Here is a 20974-nt window from a genome sequence, read left to right on the forward strand (position 1 = left end):
TCCATCCGTCATGCATCAACCCAGCCTTCACGAGGGGAGATAAGTGACAAGCCGAGTGACCAATCCCTTGCTGCGTAGCGTACCGCATAGCTCTGCCTCGGCCAATCACTGTCTGCCGTGCATCCCCAGCTGCCCGCGGCCCGCCACCAGCCAAGCCAGTCTACGCTATTGTCTCCGCAAGCCCCGTGATTAATAACTTTTTTTTTTTTTTTTTTTTATAACGTTGGTCAGTAGATACCGTGTTATGGCTTCTAACAGTGGTGAGGGAGTGCCGAAGGGGCTTATTACGACGCAAAACAGGCCCCAGCCCTAGTGAGTGGAAGAGAATTGTGGCGAAAACCAAACGGAACACCGGCCAGGAATACGTGAGCCGAGATACAGGGAAAGTTGTAAAAAAGCGTGAGGAAGGGCTTGCATGCAAGGATGGTTGCTATGATAAGTTGGGCTTAGATAACATTAGGAAAATACATGAATCCTTTTGGCGTATTTCTTTTCCTTTTTTCATGTCATCTACTCTACTTTTTCTCCTCTTAATCTCTCTTTTGCGATTTTGAAGATCTTTTTTATTGTGTTTTATTGTTATTTTGTATTTTGCTAGGATGTGATTATGATTGTGTGGGTTTGGAGTCATGTTGCAAGCACTATAGTAGGATACTGATTGAATAAAACAAGAGGAGAAAACGCGATCAAAGTTTTGCGACATTTGGAATGCGATAGCTAAAAAACGGATCAAGCTAGAGAGCTGAGATTGGTCTTAAATATAAGCTTAGGATGTTTACTTTATGCATGGTATTATAGTTTTCAACAACGTATCATAGTTCTGAGATATAAACCAATGACCACATTTTTCGCCGATTTAACACTGTGAAAAAAAGCTAAAAAATAATTTCACCGTTAATCCTTTCATATTATGGCAAGATGATGTGTTTGATTTTATGACAGGCATAAAGTAGACATTCTAAGCTTTCTTTTAAGACCAACCCCCAACTCTCTAGCTTTATCCGTTTTTGAGGTATCCCATTCCAAATGTCGCAAAAATTTGACCGGGTTTTTCTCAGTTTTTTATTTTTGGCGCTTATCGCCCTATGTCACGCAACGCCTCGTATAGAGTACATATTCTTCACATGTTTGGGGGGGGGGGGTTCAACTCATAAAGTTTTATTAGATAGGGTGGAATCAAAAGCTTTTCGTCTCATCAACTCCCTTCCTCTGACTGACTGTCTTTAGCCTCTTTCTCACCGCCGAAATGTTGCATCCCTTTCTATCTTTCATTGCTTTTTTCATGTTAATGTTCTACTGATCTTGCTAACTGCATGCCTCCCCTCCTCCTGTGATCCCACTGCACAGGGTTTTCTTCTTCCTCTCACCCCTATTCTGTCCAACCCTCTAATACAAGAGTTAACCAGTATCCTCAATCATTCATACCTTTCACTGGTAAACTCTGGAACTCCCTACCTGCTTCAGTATTTCCATCTTACAACAACTTAATTTCTTTTAAGAGAGAAGTGTCAAGACATTTGTCCTAAACTTTTGACTAATTCTTTCAATCTTTTTTAGAGACTGCAATTCCAGTGAGTCTTTTTTCTAATATATTTTTTTTTGCCCTTGACAGTTCTTCCACTTGCATAAAAAAAAAAACCATGTGAGTCTTCAAATATCAGGTGAAATCCTTCACTTCATATTCAGAGCTTAAATCTGTTCATATATCTCTCCCCCCCCCCACACATTTCAATGTCTGTCAAAAGTGGGGGCATCTTATGACCCCATGTGCCTTATGAGCTATCAAATACGGTAGATGTAAACTTGTTAGATGTGAGATCCCACCATATATAATTAATAATGATCTTATTTCTGAAAAGTTTTAAGAATGTTTCTGCATGGTGATTACATTTTTAATTGCTTGCTGTTAAAACATCAAAAGAGAAACAGACAAATTTAGAGCACATAGAAAAACTGCTGCATTAAGTGGTATTGTGTAATAAATAAATTATAATAATGGTGAAACTGAGATAGTAAGGAAGAGTGTTGTAGCTTACTGTTTAGGGATGACTGGGGTGGATGAGCCTCCTGGAATGACTCCTAGCAAGTTGTCCCAGCCACCAGTGACTCCTCCAGCATGACGCTCAATTAATTCCTTAAGGGGAACAGACATCTCCTCTTCTACTGTACATGGGTTGTTCACATGGCCAGAGATGTTGAAGAGTTTAGTGCCACTATTACGTGTACGGCCCAAGGTTGCAAACCAGTTTCCTCCACGACGACAGATTGTCTGGGAGAAACCAAATTCATCATTGTCATGGTAAATAGTTCAGCTGAGTATTTGTATGACATTGTTTAAAATAAAAGGCATGTTGATAGTTACTTTGGCTGATGTAGAAGTTTTTTTGTTTCTCTTCAAATTTTAAGATAGTTACAAAAATTGAATACTAATTGACTCATCAAAATGATATATAGATATTATCTACACATATGTAGATTACAATAATCAAGAACAAGGCTCATTAATACATGAAGTATGGCTACAGAAAAGTCAGGCTAACTTTGGGTTGGTTTTCATGAGACTGGCATCTGGCACCCAAGAATAAGGTGTCAGCATGCATACAGAAAGGATTCAACATTCATTACACTGGAGAAAATGCATAAAACCAAGTCTCAACTGTTGTACAGTGATATGTGTAGACAGCACTGTTAACTGCAAATATTCAAGGCTACACAAGTACACTAGGTCCTCAACATTTGTGAGGGTCAAGGGATAGAGAACCTTGTGAAAGCTCAAAATTCACGAATGTTTGGTGCACACCTTATATATTCACATACATAACAACAATGTTTACTTAACATAATAATAGGATTTCCTTTACCTAGTTATTAAGGTTTCTTTTACCTAACAATCATTTTTCCTTAATCAAATAAACCTAATAATTCATCACATCCCCAAAACAGTATGAAATATTGCACATGTTATGGTTTAATAACATAAATACATGTAGAAAAAACAGAACGCTTACTACTTGCATAAGTTTCAGCACATTATTACTTGTGATGATAATGATGGTGATAATAACTGGATGAGATGATGAGGAATGTAACTGCATGGCATGAAGAATCTAGTGCCTGGGTTGAGGTTCAGGTGGGACAATAGGGGTAGCAGCAGGTTTCCTTGTGAAATAGATTCTGATTGCCAATTGAGATCATTTCTCTTCATTTAATCATCATTATTTGATATTTCTATGATCCGATCATTATGAATTATGTCCAATCGCTCGTTTTCCATTGTGCGGGTAATTTATCTGATTTTTAACAGATCAGTTGGTGATCACCAGAAAAGTAAACAAACCAAGCGCATTGCAATTGCATCGCCACCCATGCTGGAGCCGCCACCCATCAAAACTCATTATCACTATAAAAAAAGATAAATAGTGAACAGGATGCTGGTCTTTTTTTCTGATTGTTTTTGTTTGTCCCAAGGAATGTACAAGAAAGAAGTTGTGGTGTGGGTTAAAGTTTGGAGGACAGCAGCAGCGCTGCAGTTTCAGAGAAAACATTTTCAGGAGTAACTTATGCTCCTCCCACCCCCTATTTTTTCCTCTCCATTCTCCCATGATTATATATTTATAAGGGCAATAAAACATGTTTACATATATATACATTTATATATATATATATATATATATATATATATATATATATATATATATATATATATATATATATATATACAGTCGGCGCCACGGGGATTGGCGCGAAAAATGTGCGCCAATACCCGTGACGAATTATTATGGTCCCCCATTATACACCTAAAAAAAACCGACACTGGTATTGGTGCGAAAGCACATGGTATAGTAGGCTGAGCTTATGACCCACGTGCAGACAATAAAGATCTCAGTTGCCTATAGAATAATTCAGTTGCTTTTCGTGATTAGTCGTGACCGCATCAATTGTTTTTACCGCTCTGACGTGTTGTGTTTTTTGTGGTATTTTTGTAACAATGCCACGAGGCCCAGAGCTCACAAGGGAGAAGATTGCAGCAATAAGCTCACTTTATAAGGCAGGAAAGTCCAACAAGGATATATCAATCCAGACCAGAGTATCGTTGCGCAGTGTCCAGAGATGGACAAAGAAATGCAAGACAGCGGGAGGTGATTATCCCCCACTCCAAGTCAAGAGGACTGGACCAGCTAAAAAGACATCAAAAAGGATTCTGAAGGTTATCCAAAGACAGGTGGAAGCTAAACCAAGAATAACAGCTAAAGAATTGAAAGAAAAAAATCCAAAACTCCTGCAAGATGTGTCTGTTAGGACAATACAACGCCGCCTCAAGGGCGATTTGTCTTATGAGCATCGGGCACCACGACGCAAACCTCTTCTGACGGAGAAACAGAAACACAATCGTGTGAAATTTTGTAAGAAATATCTAAATTGGGATAGTGAAAAGTGGAAGGTTTTGTGGACCGATGAGGCTACATTTAATGTTACTGGGAACCGAGGAGGTAAGGTTAGGCTCCGTCCGGGTGCGGACCCGTACCATCTCAAGTACACACAGGGAACAGTCAAGCACCCTGATAGTGTCATGGTATGGGGTGCATTTGGGTACTATGGTGTGGGCAACCTGCTTATATTACCTAAAAACACAACAGTGAACATGGAATCATATATATATATATATATATATATATATATATATATATATATATATATATATATATATATATATATATATACAGGCAACCCCCGTTTAACGAAGGGGTTACGTTCCTAAAAAACACTTCGTTAAGCGAAACTTCGTTAAGCGAACCGATTATAACAAGTATAACCCCTGATTTGAACTTCCATTGAGAGTAAGCAAAGCGAGAGTGCATCATAGTACAGCAAAAGGTTTAATGAAAGTAAAAATTATGAAATTAAACATTTAGGTAATTTAATTTAAGTCATTATAATGTACACTAATGTATGTATGTATGTAATTTTATAATGTTAATGATCTTAACTTTATGAAAGGAGGAAGAGTGAAACGAGAAAGACACTAACCGGCAACCTGTGGAATGTAAACAAAGTGCGCATCATTATACTGCATACAAAACTTATGTACCACATTTCCACAAGGCTTTCCATTTTATCAATTGTAGAGTCACGAGTTTAGGTGGTTCTTTTAGCTTGCAAGGGAGATACGGTCTCACCAGCCTTCTTAATAGAGTCTGCTGACTTTAAAATAGAGACAGTATAATATGGAGTCAAGATAGTGGCCAGCACTGCTATAGTTTTCTGGCCTCTCTCATGTCTGTGAATAATATCTAGCTTCATTTGGAGAGTAAGAGACTTCCTGGTCTTCTTACGAGCACTAGGCCAATTGCAGGGCATTTTGGTGGTAAGTTGAGCTAGGGAAGACAAGCTGCTGCTGACGCTGTTATGTTTTGACTGTGGAGTGAGTGTTGCGCGTGTTGTCCACGAGAGGCTTGATCTTGATCTTGATCTTTATTCTATAGGGGTCCCAGGATTTTCCTGAGGCAGGCCTTAGTACCAGCAGCTCCTGGTGTATTCAAAAGCCTGTCAGCTTGTGTGATATGGTGGGGCTTTCAAATTTGGAAAAAAATTACCTGGATAAAACTTCGTTAAAGCGAATTTGGTGTTCGTTAAACGAGCAGATGGTAGTAAAATGAAACCTTCGTTGTGTGAACCTTCGTTAAACGGGGGTTGCCTGTATATATATATATATATATATATATATATATATATATATATATATATATATATATATATATATATATATATATATATATATATATATATATATATATATATATATATATATATATATATATATATATATATATATATACAGTAAGGTCGAGTTACGTCAGAGTTACGTTCCTGAAACATGACGTAAGTCGATTTTGTATGTAACTCGAGTTTTGTACTTTCAAAGCATATTATCGAGTTTTCAACCAATCATTTTTATGGTTATTCAGGTAAGTAAAGGTTATATTGTTATATTGGTATATTATTTACAACTATGTAGGAATATATTGATTAGGGCCGCGAACGCGAAGGACTGCAGGTTGCCGAGAGGGCGGCCTGAGGCCGCCAGGAGGGTGGGCAGGTCGAATGTTGTGGCGCCCAGGGCGGACAGCTGGGAGATTTGTGGAGTGCGGTAGGAGTAGAAGCGTTATATAAGTAAAGGTTATATTGTTATATTATTTACAAGTATGTAGGAATATGAAACACAAGCTTGTTTTGTTGTTGATTAGGGCCGCGAACGCGAAGGACTGCATGTTGCCAGAGGGTGGACGCCTGAGGCCGCCAGGAGGGTGGGCAGGTCGAATGTTGTGATGCCCAGGCGGACAGCTGGGAGCGTGGTGCAGTGCGGTGGGAGTAGAAGCGTGGGCAGCGGGCAGGAAATGCAATAGGAAAGGGCAATAGGGATCAGCAGACAGGCGCAGACGGTGCAAGTGAGCTGCAAGTGTCGTGTGGCCCAGGCGAAGGCTCCGGAGTTGTTATTGTTGTGATAGGTGCGTGAGCCCTCAAGGTCGTCAACCTCCCGTTGTCATGGTAACGGGCTTCCCATTTTCTTCTTCACTCCCTTACACACAGCTGCTGCCTCCTTCTCATGTCTTTTAATTATGTCCACTTTTTCTTGTAGCGTAATGGTTTTCCTTTTCTTAGCATCACTGCTATCACTCAGGAGTTTTCTTTTGGTGCCATTGAGCAAGATACTAAGATAGTCAGCAAACGCAGATGTAGGAACACTCTTGCCAGGGGCGACGGTGTGGTGGAACTGAGGCACGAGAGTGTTATTGTATTCAAGCATGAGGTGGGCGGTGTGGTGGATAACCACTAGTGACGACTGGCGGCCAACAATAACAATAAACCCCGCGCTTTATGATTTATAAATTTTCAATTTTTTAAATCTTAAATTGCCTTATAGTGGACTGACGTAAGTGCGAATTTGACGTAACTCAAGACTGAAGTAACCCGGGACCTTACTGTATATATATATATATATATATATATATATATATATATATATATATATATATATATATACACCTAAAAAACCGACACTGGTATTGGCGCGAAAGCACATAGTATAGTAGGCTGAGCTTAAGACCCACGTGCAGACAATAAAGATCTCAGTTGCCTATAGAATAACTCAGTTGCTTTTCGTGATTAGTCGTGACCGCATCAATTGTTTTTACCGCTCTGACGTGTTGTGTTTTTTGTGGTATTTTTGTAATAATGCCACAAGGCCCAGAGCTCACAAGGGAGAAGATTGCAGCAATAAGCTCACTTTATAAGGCAGGAAAGTCCAACAAGGATATATCAATCCAGACCAGAGTATCGTTGCGCAGTGTCCAGAGATGGACAAAGAAATGCAAGACAGCGGGAGGTGATTATCCCCCACTCCAAGTCAAGAGGACTGGACCAGCTAAAAAGACATCAAAAAGGACTCTGAAGGTTATCCAAAGACAGGTGGAAGCTGAACCAAGAATAACAGCTAAAGAATTGAAAGAAAAAAATCCAAAACTCCTACAAGATGTGTCTGTTAGGACAATACAACGCCGCCTCAAGGGCGATTTGTCTTATGAGCATCGGGCACCATGACGCAAAACTCTTCTGACAGAGAAACAGAAACACATTCGTGTGAAATTTTGTAAGAAATATCTAAATTGGGATAATGAAAAGTGGAAGGTTTTGTGGACCGATGAGGCTACATTTATTATTACTGGGAACCGAGGAGGTAAGGTTAGGCTCCGTCTGGGTGCGGACCCATACCATCCCAAGTACACATAGGGGACAGTCAAGCACCCTGATAGTGTCATGGTATGGGGCGCATTTGGGTACTATGGTGTGGGCAACCTGGTTATATTACCTAAAAACACAACAGTGAACAAGGAATCATATTTGGAACTGTTGTGTGACCATCTCGAGGACTGCTTTGATGCCTGTAAGAGTGAGGTGTTCATGCAGGATGGTGCCCCTGCACACACAGCAAAACTAATCAAAGAATGGCTTCAATTTGTAGGAGTGGATTACATAAACGATTGGCCTGGTAATAGTCCAACTTTCAATCCAATTGAAAATGTGTGGGGACTGATAAAACGAAGACTAAGAGGACGTAACACAGTAACTGTGGAAAAGCTTGTGAAGGAGATTAAGGACATTTGGGACAACTTAGAACCCTCAATGCTCCAAAGACTGGCTGAATCTGTTCCTCGACGCCTTGAGAGCTGTCTGAAAAGGAAAGGACTCCCCACAAAGTATTAGAGGCTGGTAGGTTCTACATACATGTTAGTATTGCGCTTGTTTTAGTGCTACAGATGAAAAAAAACCGCACCAATACCCATGGCGCCGACTGTGTGTGTGTGTATATATATATATATATATATATATATATATATATATATATATATATATATATATATATATATATATACGGTTAACTGCTCACCGGGGAGTATGACGCTCCACAGGGTCCCCAACACTATATTTTACAGCAGCCACAACACTCAGGTTCTTTCTGCTGAAAATGTGCAAACTCTAATAGACTGCTGTTCCCTCACGGCGTCACAGCTGCCCTGAGAGGCGACGAGATACTCCGCTCTCACTCATGCCAACTAAGGATTTGGTAATGACGCCAGCATGTACCAATCCCTTCCCTGAGCCTTGCACACCCAGACCCTAGTAGTAGACAAATAATACTACAGAAATAGAGGTCGCTAGCAGTGTATAACTTCCCCCACTGCTAGGGAATCTCCTTAGCAACTCCTCCTCCTACACCAAACCAAGTAGAATTTATAGATAGTATATAAGTTATGTGTTACAAACGAAGCCTTAATACTCCGAAGAGAAAACCACCCACAAGGACAATTCCACCCACTTCTCTACGGGAGTATTAATGCCTCTCCACACGCCTTGTACCCAGGCTGTAAGTGCCCACAGATTGGGACAAGATGCGTGGTGTATATTACTATATTACTTAATGCAACAGATGCTTGCCAGCACCTGTCAAGACTGACTCCGTGCCTGGCTTATACAAGACACGATGCGTATTCCACATCCGGTGGTATACACAAGCCCAGCTACCAACTCCGAGTGACAACCAGCCACTCAGGAGTCAAGATACACGTAGCTAACAGGTTGTACAGACGATTACTGCACGCTGACTGGGAGACAGCATGAAGCTTCCCACCAGACAACCAGTGTGTGGCTAAGGCCACTATACTCAATATACTACAGAAACTACACTAAAAGATGGTGGTGGCACACAGCTGCCCACCAAACCACACTGGTGACCACGGCCATCTAAAAAAAAAAAACAATCGGGACGAGACAGTAACGTGTCTCTCCGCGCTGCCACTCAACAAGAGGGACTGGAACAAACGCAAAAACTCGGGAAATGGAGCCAAACCAGCTACACTTTCCCCTGGAACAACCAACCCGTTGCTCCACACCGTCACGGCCTAACCAGCAGCAAACCAGCTACTCAAAAAAGGAGGGCACAACTCCCAGACCGAGACTGGTGAGCACCCACAACAGCCCAGCAACACGTGTCTCAATCCTGTGCCAGAACCCAAGAGCGCACGTGTCTACCTCCGCTGAAGACTGGCTCGGTATTGACGCGATGCCTGCCAGGCACAAAGAGATGGCGGGAACAGAAAAGGAGGAGAGTGGCCGCACTACGGAACAGTCTGAGGCCCGTGCTGGGGGCCGCCATACAATACGCAAATAATAAAATAAAGGGGAAATAATGCGGTGCCCCTCACAATATATATATATATATATATATATATATATATATATATATATATATATATATATATATATATACACACACACAGTGATCCCTTGTTTATCGCAGTTAATGAATACCTGAAACCCCCGCGAAAGGTGAAAAACCTGGAAGTAAGATTTACCCCCTCTAGGAATTTTTGTGCATGTGTATGTGGGTACCAGAATGTTTAAAATATGTAAACAGTATTTATACTTTACATATACAGTATTCTACTTAAATCTATTTACCGTATTTTACGGCTTAGAAGACGCACTTTCTTACCTAAAAAATACCCTGAAAAATACTAGTGCGTCTTCCAAGATGAATGTTGTATTGTAAGGCAGCATCCAACCTCAAGTGAGCTTGGATACTTGACAGATAGTGACCTGGATTTGTATGTTGAGTCATTACATTATGATGTTAGCTTAAGTACCATTTAATTTAGCCTTTTATATTATGTAAACTCAGTACTTAGGTGTTACAAGTATTTACAATACCATAATCCTTCCTGCAGCCTAATCAGTGTGAGGAGAAAACGGGCCGCTCCCTTGTCTCATTACAACACACACATACATGCACACGAATGCACAAAACACGAATGCACAAAAAAGAACAAAGAAAAGGCATGGAAGAAACTTAAGAAAAACAGTGATGTATTATCAAGAGAAGTTTAAAAAACAGCAAGGAATAGATATGTTGAAGTAAGGAGAACAGCACAGAAGGAATATGAACAGAGGGTGGTGGAAAACTGTGATAGTGACCTAAAAATGTTCTACAAATTCATAAATGGAAAACTAAATATAAGGGAGGCAATAGAAAAGGTAAAAATTGGGGAAGAAGTATATGAGGATGCTGGAGATATAGCTGAAATTTTGAACAACAACTTTTCCAAAGTGTTTACAAAGGAGGAGCATTTTATGGGAGGAAGGCCTACGGAAATAAAGCAAATGCAGGACATCATGGTTACTAAGGAAGATGTAAGGAAAATTATAAGCAATCTGGATATTAATAAATCAATGGGGCCTGATGGCATATCTGGGAGGTTGCTAAATGAATGTAAGGATCAATTGTTGAACCCCGTATTTGATATTGTGGAAACCTCCATACGAACAGGATTAGTCCCGAAAGAGTGGAAAAGAGCTGACATTGTGCCTATATATAAGAATGGTAGTAGAATGGAACCGCTAAATTATAGACCAGTATCGTTGACTAGTATATTGTGCAAGGTATGTGAAGAAGTAATTAAAGCTAAGTGGAGTGAGTATCTAGAAAGTGAAAACATTCTGAGTGAAAGACAGTTTGGTTTCAGAAAAGGAAGATCGTGTATCCAATTTATTATGTTTTTATTCAAGAGTGACTGACATACTACAACATAGAGAGGGATGGGTGGATGCTATCTACCTGGACTTGAGAAAGGCCTTTGATAAAGTACCACACAATAGACTGATGTGGAAACTAAAGAAGATTGGAGGAGTAAATGATAAACTAGCAAAATGGATGGAAAATTACTTAGTGGGAAGAGAAATGAGAACAGTGGTGAGAGGAAGGAAGTCCGAGTGGAAGAAGGTAACCAGTGGAGTTCCACAAGGGTCAGTGCTGGGTCCCATCATGTTTTTGATTTATGTTAATGATATGCCAGTAGGAATTGACAGTTACATGAACATGTTTGCGGACGATACTAAAATTATGAGGAGAGTAAAGAATGTGGAAGATTGTAACAAGTTACAGGAAGATCTTGATAAAATATATGAGTGGAGTAAGAGTGGCAGATGGAATTTAATATAGACAAGACCCATGTTATGAAAATGGGAAGAAGTAGATACAGACCAAACAGGGATTACAGGCTGGGTGATGAGAAAATTAAAGAGACCAATGAGGAGAAAGACTTAGGAGTAACCGTGCAAAACACCTTGTCACCGGAGAAACACATTAACAAGATTTTTGGGAAAACATATAACATGCTTCAAAATATTGGCCTTGCATTCCACTACCTAGATGAAGGAATGATGAAGATATTATGTACCTTAATAAGACCCCAGTTAGAATATGCAGCATGTGTCTGGTCACCGCATATGAAGAAAAATGTGAAGAAGGTGGAAAGGGTACAGAGGCTGGCAACAAGGATGGTACCAGGACTCAGGGAGTTAGACTATGAGGAAAGACTGAGGAAGCTGGGGCTGACCACATTAGAAGAGAGAAGAACAAGAGGAGACATGATAACTATGTATAAATTGGTGAACAAGATTGACATACTGGACAGAGAGTTGATAAAGGTGACCACAAGTAATCATCTCCGAGGACATGGAAAAAGCTAATAAAGACATCTGTCTAAATGACGTGAGAAAATACAGTTTCCGCATCGTAGCATTGATAAGTGGAATAAACTGAGCAGTGATGTCGTTGACGCGGTGTGTCAATCAGATGAAAGAGAGATATGACAGGAATGGACAAGGAGACAGGACACAGAGAGCTTAGCTCGGGCCCTGTAATACACAAATAGGTAAATACACACACACATACATTAATAGAACACACACACAACACTCACAACAAGAGTCAAAACTCCACTTGTGATTGTATTCACATTGATAAACTATGAAGAGATGCAAAATAAAATAAATACAAACTGCAGCACTGACGTGTTGGTTTGGAATGGACAAGTGATTGAATGTAAACAACAGGTAAAACATGGTGACTAAAACAAGAAGAGATGGACTGTTTCACTGTGAATATAATTTACCTATGGTGATTTACATAGAAATTTGTGGTGAGTGAGCAAATTTGTAATGAGTGCTGAAACAATAGTGTCTTGCAGAATCCTTGCTTCTGATGGTGTGGTGAATGCGTTCTTGTATGAAAACAGAAATTTCTTTCAAATATTAGGGTGCATCTTCAAGATGCAGCGTCTTCAAAATAAAAAAGTAATTATAAAAATACAGTAAATATATACTCTCTCTCTCTCATAGATAGTAACATATGTCTGTGATCATATCCAAAAGTTTCACTTTTTCACTGATGGTCATCATCTTCGTCTTGGGCTCACTACAGGAAGCTTTCACAGGGGTACAGTGCTTAGGCAGCATTGTAAGGGCTTAAAAAATCATTTAAACAAAAAAAAGTTAACACGAACACAACACTAAAGATACAGTATGCAAGACAGTCAACAGCGTAGACAAGACTGGCAAGTTACAACCAAGGCCCATGGAATAAAAGGTCGACCTATGAGGCGTTCAAAATGTGTCTGATATGCGCATCCGTGATGTCAGCGGATTCACAAGTGGTCTGAGCGGGGACGTTGGTTCAGTTAGTGGAGTCTCTATTCTCTCTCTCTGTTTGGAACATTGGACAATGCTGAGTGAGTGGAACTATTTTAATTATCAGTAGAAAATAATATGTAGTATGTACAGTAAAAGTCCTGAAATCCGGAAGTCATGGGGTTCAGGGAAGACTAGGATTTTCCAGATTGTAAGATAGTAATGCTGAAAGTAAGATTAAAATCTTGAGGGTACTAGAAAAAAACTAAAATGATATCTCTTTGTAGACTGTCATAACATCTTACAGGGATTACTAAAGAGTGTACTTTAAAAACAAGATTTATGTAGACTTGAAGATTTGCCAGACTATAGTGGCATGGGTTTAGATTATGGTGGATATGTGATGATTGCTCTTTTCCTACTTGTCAACTTGTATTTATGTTGGTGATTTCACTAAGAGGCTATTCCAAACATATAATGAGAAGTTTGAGTGATTGTACTGTACTGTACACCACATAATATGTATACAGTTCACAATACTATGTCACACTTTATAAAATAATTTTAAGTATAATACAAAACATTTTGTATTTAAAACATTTACTGATGTCTGATAAAGAGAAACAAAAAAGAAAGGAAGGAACATCATGAGAATCACATCAGGTGTGAGCGTACAAGCTGGAAAGAGATAACAGGACTCTGAACACACACACACACACACACACAGAGGTAGCTCAGTGGTTAGAGCGCTGGACATGCCAGACCGGGGTTCGATTGGCCGGGTGGAGATATTTGGGTGTGTCTCTTTCATGTATATGTTCACCTAGCAGTGAGTAGGTACAGGATGTAAATCGAGGAGTTGTGATTGTCGTCTGGTGTGTGTGTGCCTGGTCTCAGGCCTATGAAGATCGGAAATAATGAGCTCTGAGCTGTTGTAGGGTAACGTCTGGCTGTCTGTCACAGACTGCAGCAGATCAAACAGTGAAAACACACACACACACACACACACACACACACACACACACACACACACACACACACACACAGTAGCTCAGTGGTTAGAGTGGCTTCAAGGATGACCGTTTGATTGGCCGGGTGGAGATATTTGGGTGTTTCACGTGAGTGTTCACCTAGCAGTGAGTAGGTACGGGATGTAAATCGAGGAGTTGTGACCTTGTTGTCCCGGTGTGTGGTGTGTGCCTGTGCAGCAGATCAAACAGTGAATACACACACACACACACACACACACACACACACACACACACACATTTCACTATATGGACAAGGAAATTATGAAGAAATTGATAAGTACTAAAATAAGACCTAGATTGGAATATGCAGGAGTTGTGTGGACTCCCCATAAAAAGAAACACATAAGAAAATTAGAGAGACTACAAAAAATGGCTACAAGAATGGTTCCAGAATTTAAAGGGATGGCATATGAGGAGAGACTAAAGGCAATGGATCTACCAACCTTGGAGCAGAGAAGAGAGAGGATCTGATACAAGTTTATAAATTGATTAACGGAATGGATGAAGTGGATAATGAGAAACTGATCCTGAGAGAAGAATATGACTTTAGAAGCACAAGATCGCATAGTAAGAAACTAAGGAAGGGACGATGTCTGAGAGATGTTAAAAAATTTAGTTTCTCGCAAAGATGTGTTGAAACTTGGAACAGTTTGAGTGAGGAAGTGGTGTCAGCAAAGAGTGTACATAGTTTTAAAGAAAAATTGGATAAGTGTAGATATGGAGACGGGACCACACGAGCATAAAGCCCAGGCCCTGTAAAACTACAACTAGGTAAATACAACTAGGTAAATACACACACACACACACACACACACACACACACACACACACACACACACATCAAAGTTAAGAGAGATAGAAGGTTGTAAAGAAGTGTTTGTGAGAAAGAATAGAAATGAGGAAGAGAGGAGAAGATATAAGGAATTGGTGGAGGAGGCGAGAAGGAAAAATGATGAGCGGTCTGAGGAGGAAAGAGAAAAGTTTTTTTGGAGAGTTATAGGAGAGAGAGTCAGAAAGTGGTATGTGGAAAGAAGGAATACGGAGGAACCCCTAGAGGGAGCAGTGGGTGGACCGTAATGTATACTAATATAGATGGTATACTGTCAAGTAGATTGGAATTGCAAGACTATATGATAGTGGAGAAGCCTGATATTGTGTGTTTGACTGAGACAAAATTGCATGAAAAAACAAAGATAAATTTGGATAATAATTATAATATATGGAGAAAGGATAGGGGAGAGTAAAGGTGGAGGAGGAGTTATGATTATGACGAAGAAATAAATAAATGTAGATAAGGTTTGGTATGGGAAGAACAACGCAGAAGTGATAAGCATAAGGATAAAAAGTGATGGAAAAGAATTAATAATCATGGTGACCTATGTACCTCCTAAAACAAATTCTTGGACATTAAGGGAATACGACAATATGATCAAGGATACTTTACAGAGTTTGGAAAGTGTATTATCTGGAAAAAAGAAAGGTGATACTAGTAGGAGATTTTAATTGTAAGGAGGTGTATTGGGAAAATCTAGTAAGTGGTGTTGGAGAAGAAGCATGGGAAGAGAGATTTCTTAATCTAATGATGGAAAATATGATGGAACAGAGGGTGAAGGAAAATACTAGATATAGAGGAGATGATGAACCGGCTAGACTGGATTTGGTGTTAACAAGAGAAATGTACCTATGTGGAGATATACAATACAAGTGTCCTTTGGGAAAGAGTGATCATGTGGTTATGGAAATGCAGATAGCAACAACACAGCGAAGGAAGGACGAGACATACAGGAGTGGTAGATTGAATTATAGAAAGATGGACACAGAAAGTTTGAAAAATTATTTCAGAAAATTAGATTGGAGGAGATGTTACAAATCAGAGAAGTGCAAAAGAAATATGAGATTTTTATGAAATATTATAAAGAAGGAGTTATGAAATTTGTACCAAAGTATAAACCAAGAGAGGAAGGAAGAAAGGATTGGTTTAATGCAACTTGTGTTAAGGCTAAGGAAAAGAGAGATGTGGCTTGGAAAAGATGGAAAAGAGAAGGAATATACTAAATAAGGAGAATTATAGAGTGGCAAGAAATGAGTATGTGAGGGTAAGGAGGAGGAAGAAAGAAAATTTGAAAAGATATTGTAGACAAGAGTAAGGAACATCCAAATTGTTTTACAGGTTCATAAATGGTAAACTTAAAAGAGAGTCCATTGAAAGATTAAAAGGAGAGCAAGGGATAGTAGATGACCCTAAGAATATAGCGGAATTGCTAAATAATAGGTTTCAGCAAGTATTTACTAAAGAAACAATGTTTGTAAAGCCTCAGAATGTACAAGGAAATGTGCACATGGAGGACATTAAGATACCTAAAAAGGAGTTATATAAAATGTTGGAGGAACTTAAAGATGATAAAGCGATGGGACCAGATGAAGTTTCAGGAAAATTATTGAAGGAGTGTAGAGAAGAATTGATTGATCCATTATATGATATTAAAAGGTGCTCATTAGAAACAGGGGAAGTACCAGTAGAGTGGAAGAGAGCTGAAGTGGTGCCCATTTCTAAGGGAGGCAGTAAGGAAGAGCCTCTTAACTATAGACCTGTGTCTCTAACAAGTGTGGTCGGTAAGATTTGTGAGAGGGTGATAAAGAAATATTGGATATGGTTCCTGGAGGATCATAAGTTATTATCGGATCATCAATTTGGCTTCAGGAAAGGGAGGTCATGTGTAACAAATCTACTGAGCTTTTATTCAAGAGTGGTTGACAAAATACAGAAGAGAGAGGGATGGATGGAATGTGTATATTTGGATTTAAAGAAAAGAGACTGTTATGGAAAGTAGAGATTTATGGAGGACTGAAAGGAAAAGTGTTAAAGTGGATGGAAAACTACTTGAGATGGAGGGAGATGAGAACGGTAATAAGGGATGCAAGGTCGGACTGGTTGGTGGTGGAGAGTGGAGTCCCACAAGGCTCAGTGCTGGCACCAATACTTTTCCTGGTATATATAAATGACATACCAGAGGGAGTAAACAGTTATATAAATTTGTTTGCGGATGATGCGAAGTTGTGTAGGTGTGTGAAGAGTGAAGAAGATTGTGAAATTTTACAGGCAGACCTGGATAAGATTTGGGAGTGGAGCAAGAGGTGGCAAATGGAATTTAATCTGAGCAAAAGTCATGTGATGGAGATGGGAAAGAGTGGAAGACGGCCAAGAGGGTCATATAAGATGGGTGAAGAAGTAGTGTTGAAAAAGGTGGAAAAGGAAAAGGATTTGGGAGTGATAATACAAGACCATGGGCAGTTTGAGGCTCATATTGATAAGATGTTTGGAGAAACGTATAATTTGATAAAAATATTGGATTAGCCTTCCATTATATGGATAAAGATATGATGAAGAAATTAATTAGTATGGTAATTAGACCAAGATTGGAATATGCTGGAGTGGTCTGGTCCCCTTATAAAAAGAAGCATATAAGGAAGTTGGAGAGATTGCAGAGAATGGCAACAAAAATGGTTCCGGAATTGGCAGAAATGACCTATGAGGAGAGATTAAAAGAAATGAATTTGCCTACCTTGGAACAAAGAAGAGAAAGAGGAGATTTAATACAGGTTTATAAACTGTTGAATGGACTGGATGAAGTGGATAATGAGCAAATGATGTTGAGAGAGGAAAACTTAAGTAGAACTACAAGATCGCATAGTAAAAAGATAGCCAAGGGAATATGCTTGAAGGATGTGAAAAAATATAGTTTCCCACAAAGATGTGTGGAGGTGTGGAATGGTTTGAGTGAGGAGGTGGTGTCAGCAAGGAGTGTGCATAGTTTTAAAGGAAAGTTGGATGTGTGTAGATATGGAGACGGGCCACACGAGTATGATACCCAGGCCCTGTAAAATTACAACTAGGTGAATACAACTAGGTGAATATACACACGAGACACGGTTGAGGGCGGACGCACTGGCGCAGTTCCCACGATCAGCTGATCTTCACTACATACCGGTTGTATAGTATTTAGAGTGGCCTGGGAGGTAGTGTGGACTCACTTCTTCATGAAATCAATTATTAAGGAATAATGAGTGAAAAAGATATTCCATCCAAATGCAGACATGAGAATAGAGAAGGGGCTGATGATGACTATGTTGGTGAGGGAGAAAGATTGAAGGGTTCAATACGACGACTACTTCACTACTTAAGAGTGTGTTCAATATTGAATGTAAACTAGATAAACTGATAAAGGAGAAGATGGAAATGAAAGAGAATGAAAAACAGGAAAAGGAGTTTATAAGACTGAGAGAAAGGATAAGAAAAGTGGAAGAAGTGGCGTGTGTAGTTGGTATCCAACACACTATACGGGACAACTGAACTGAAGAAAGCTCAGAAAAGAAATATGACGCCTACATAGGTGTCACCGTATTTGCTACTGGGGCTTCATGACGCCTACATAGGTGTCACCGTATTGAAGGGGTTAAGAGCTTATCTTACTATAGTCTTGTGTCTAAAATTACCCAATGGCATAGACTGTTCCCATCTCTCTCTCTCTCTCTCTCTCTCTCTCTCTCTCTCTCTCTCTCTCTCTCTCTCCTCCACATCTCCTTTCCTCCTCTCCCATTTATTCCCTCTCTCGAAAGATAAGTTACATGCATCCCGCCTTGTAACATTCGTGAAAACACACACACACACACACACACACACACAGTTTGTCCTGTCTCCATATAGTCATGTTAACTGTTGATTAGCAAAATAATGTCCAGGGAAGGTAAATATAAACTGTAGCCTGCGTTTGAGCCATCAGCTGGTTTGTTTACATCTGCGCAACATGGCGGCCGTGAACTCGAAAGATGAATCAGACTTCACAGGATTTCAAGGAATAATGGAGAAGAGCGCTTATGTGAAGAAAATTCTGGAGTTGGAAGGTAAAATTGAAAACTGTTTGAAAAGTATGGGGGCCTGGAAACGAGTTATGACAATGTAATGAAAGAGTGTGCCGATATGAAGAAGGAAAATGAAGCACTGAAAGAGGAAGTTAAGCTAATTAAAGTGAATTGCGAAAAATGTGGAGAATCTCTAGGAAAAGTGATGGAGAAGCAGGCTGAATGGAAAAAAGTCAGGAAGTGGAAAGAAAGGAGGTAAATTACAAAGTTGCAAGTCTGGAAAAGGAAATCAAAGAGTCTGGGGAGAAAACTTTGGGCCTTGCTGAAATTATAGATCAACAGATCATAGAAGAGAAGATTGCTGAGAAAGTGGTGAAGGTTATTAAATCAAATGAGACATTGGTGAGGGAAACTGTAGACAAAAAGAGATGTGTGGTGATATTTGGTGTGGAGGAGGATAAGACACCGAGTAAAATGGAGAGAGAAAAACATAAAAAGGTGATAAATAATATCATTAATGTGGTGCAGGAGGAGGAAAAGACCTAGTACAAGAAATAGAGGACTTCCATAGAATTGGAAAGTTCACAAGAGAAGGTATGAGGCCAATAAGAATCAAACTTAAGTCACAAAAGGATGTAGATGAATTGGTGGAGAAGTCATGGAGGCTAGCCCAGCAGGAAACAACAAGGAAGATTTGGTTGAGAAGAGATCTCGGTGAAAAGGAAAGAGAAATGTTAAATGAGTTGAGAAAGGAGGCTTTGAAAAAAATGAAGAGAGGACAGAAGAGGAGAAGAAAGAGTTTTCTGGAGAATCTTGGATATGAGACTGAGGAAGTGGTTCATAACCCAGAAAAGTACAGCAAGAAAGGACTAAAGAAACTTACGTATGAGCGGAATGTAATGTATTCCAACATAAATGGAGTGATATCGGGATTTTAGAACTCAACGATTACTTGAGGGACAAGAACCCAGATATTGTGGGTCTTACTGAAACAAAACTGAGAGAGGAGAAGACCTGATGATGGTTGGAGAAGGAAATATAATGTTTGGAAAAGAAATAGAGTAGGTAAGATGGGAGGAGGAGTGATGTTGCTGGTTAAAAAGATATAAAGGTGGATCAAGTGAAAGAAGGTATGGGAAAGGCAGAAGTGCTAAAGATCAGAGCAGAAACTAATGAAGGAAAAAGAGGCACTACATAGTGGTGTACGTACCACCTAAGACAAATGCATGGTCAGTACAGGAATATGAAGAAATGATAAGTGATACAGGAACATGTCTGGAAGAAATGTTGGGTGGCTGTGAACGAACTATAATGATGGGAGATTTTAATTGTAAAGAGGTGTGTTGGGAGGACTGGTCAATGGAAGGATCAGAGACAACATGGGGAAATACACTATTGACACTGGCAATGGAAAATGTGTTAACTCAGTGGGTCAAAGAAGATACTAGGTTTGGAGGAGAGGGAGCATCGTCAAGACTGGACTTGGTCTTTAGTACAGAGCCAATGGTCATTGAGGAGATGAGGGTGGAGTGCCCTTTAGCAAAGAGTGATCATGCAGTTTTGGAGTTCAAGGTGATAGATGAAGAGAAATCTAGAAGAAATGAAGAATATAAAGTGGGAAGATGGAATTATGCCAAGACAGATTTTGGAAACCTAAAGAAATTCTTTCAAGAGACAAATTGGATGAAATTCAAGAGTGCTAAGGAGCAAATGAAAAGTGGAAGGAATTTATAAAAATATACAAAGAAGGTGAGAAAAATTTGTACCAATAAGACAACATAGAGAAGTTGGAAAGCAGGACTGGTTTAACGATAGATGTGAAAAGGCTAGAACAAGAAAAGAGGATGCATGGAAGAGGTGGAGAAGGAAAAGACGGATTAAGCAGTGGGAAAGTTACAAAAGAGCAAGAAATGAATATGTGTTGATTAGAAGAGAAGAAAGAAAGAAACAAGAAAAGGATATAATTGATAAATGTAAAGACCAACCAAGGCTTTTTACAGACATGTGAACAACAACATCAAAAATAGAGAAAGTATTGAAAGTTTAGAAGTAAATGGAGT

General features: G+C 39.5%; 1 protein-coding gene across 1 annotated transcript in view; it reads right to left on the reverse strand.

Annotated features, from left to right (window-relative positions):
• The window catches only part of LOC123500141 (NADH dehydrogenase [ubiquinone] flavoprotein 1, mitochondrial-like), a 134879-nt gene that overhangs the window by 15848 nt on the left and 98057 nt on the right, over positions 1–20974 (reverse strand). Inside the window, exon 6 of the mRNA XM_045248816.1 lies at positions 2037–2269. Coding sequence (XP_045104751.1) covers positions 2037–2269 — 233 coding nt within the window. The remainder of the gene's footprint in view (positions 1–2036; positions 2270–20974) is intronic.

The sequence above is a fragment of the Portunus trituberculatus genome, chromosome 50 (assembly GCF_017591435.1).
Source record: "Portunus trituberculatus isolate SZX2019 chromosome 50, ASM1759143v1, whole genome shotgun sequence".
NCBI classification, from domain to species: Eukaryota; Metazoa; Arthropoda; class Malacostraca; order Decapoda; family Portunidae; genus Portunus; species Portunus trituberculatus.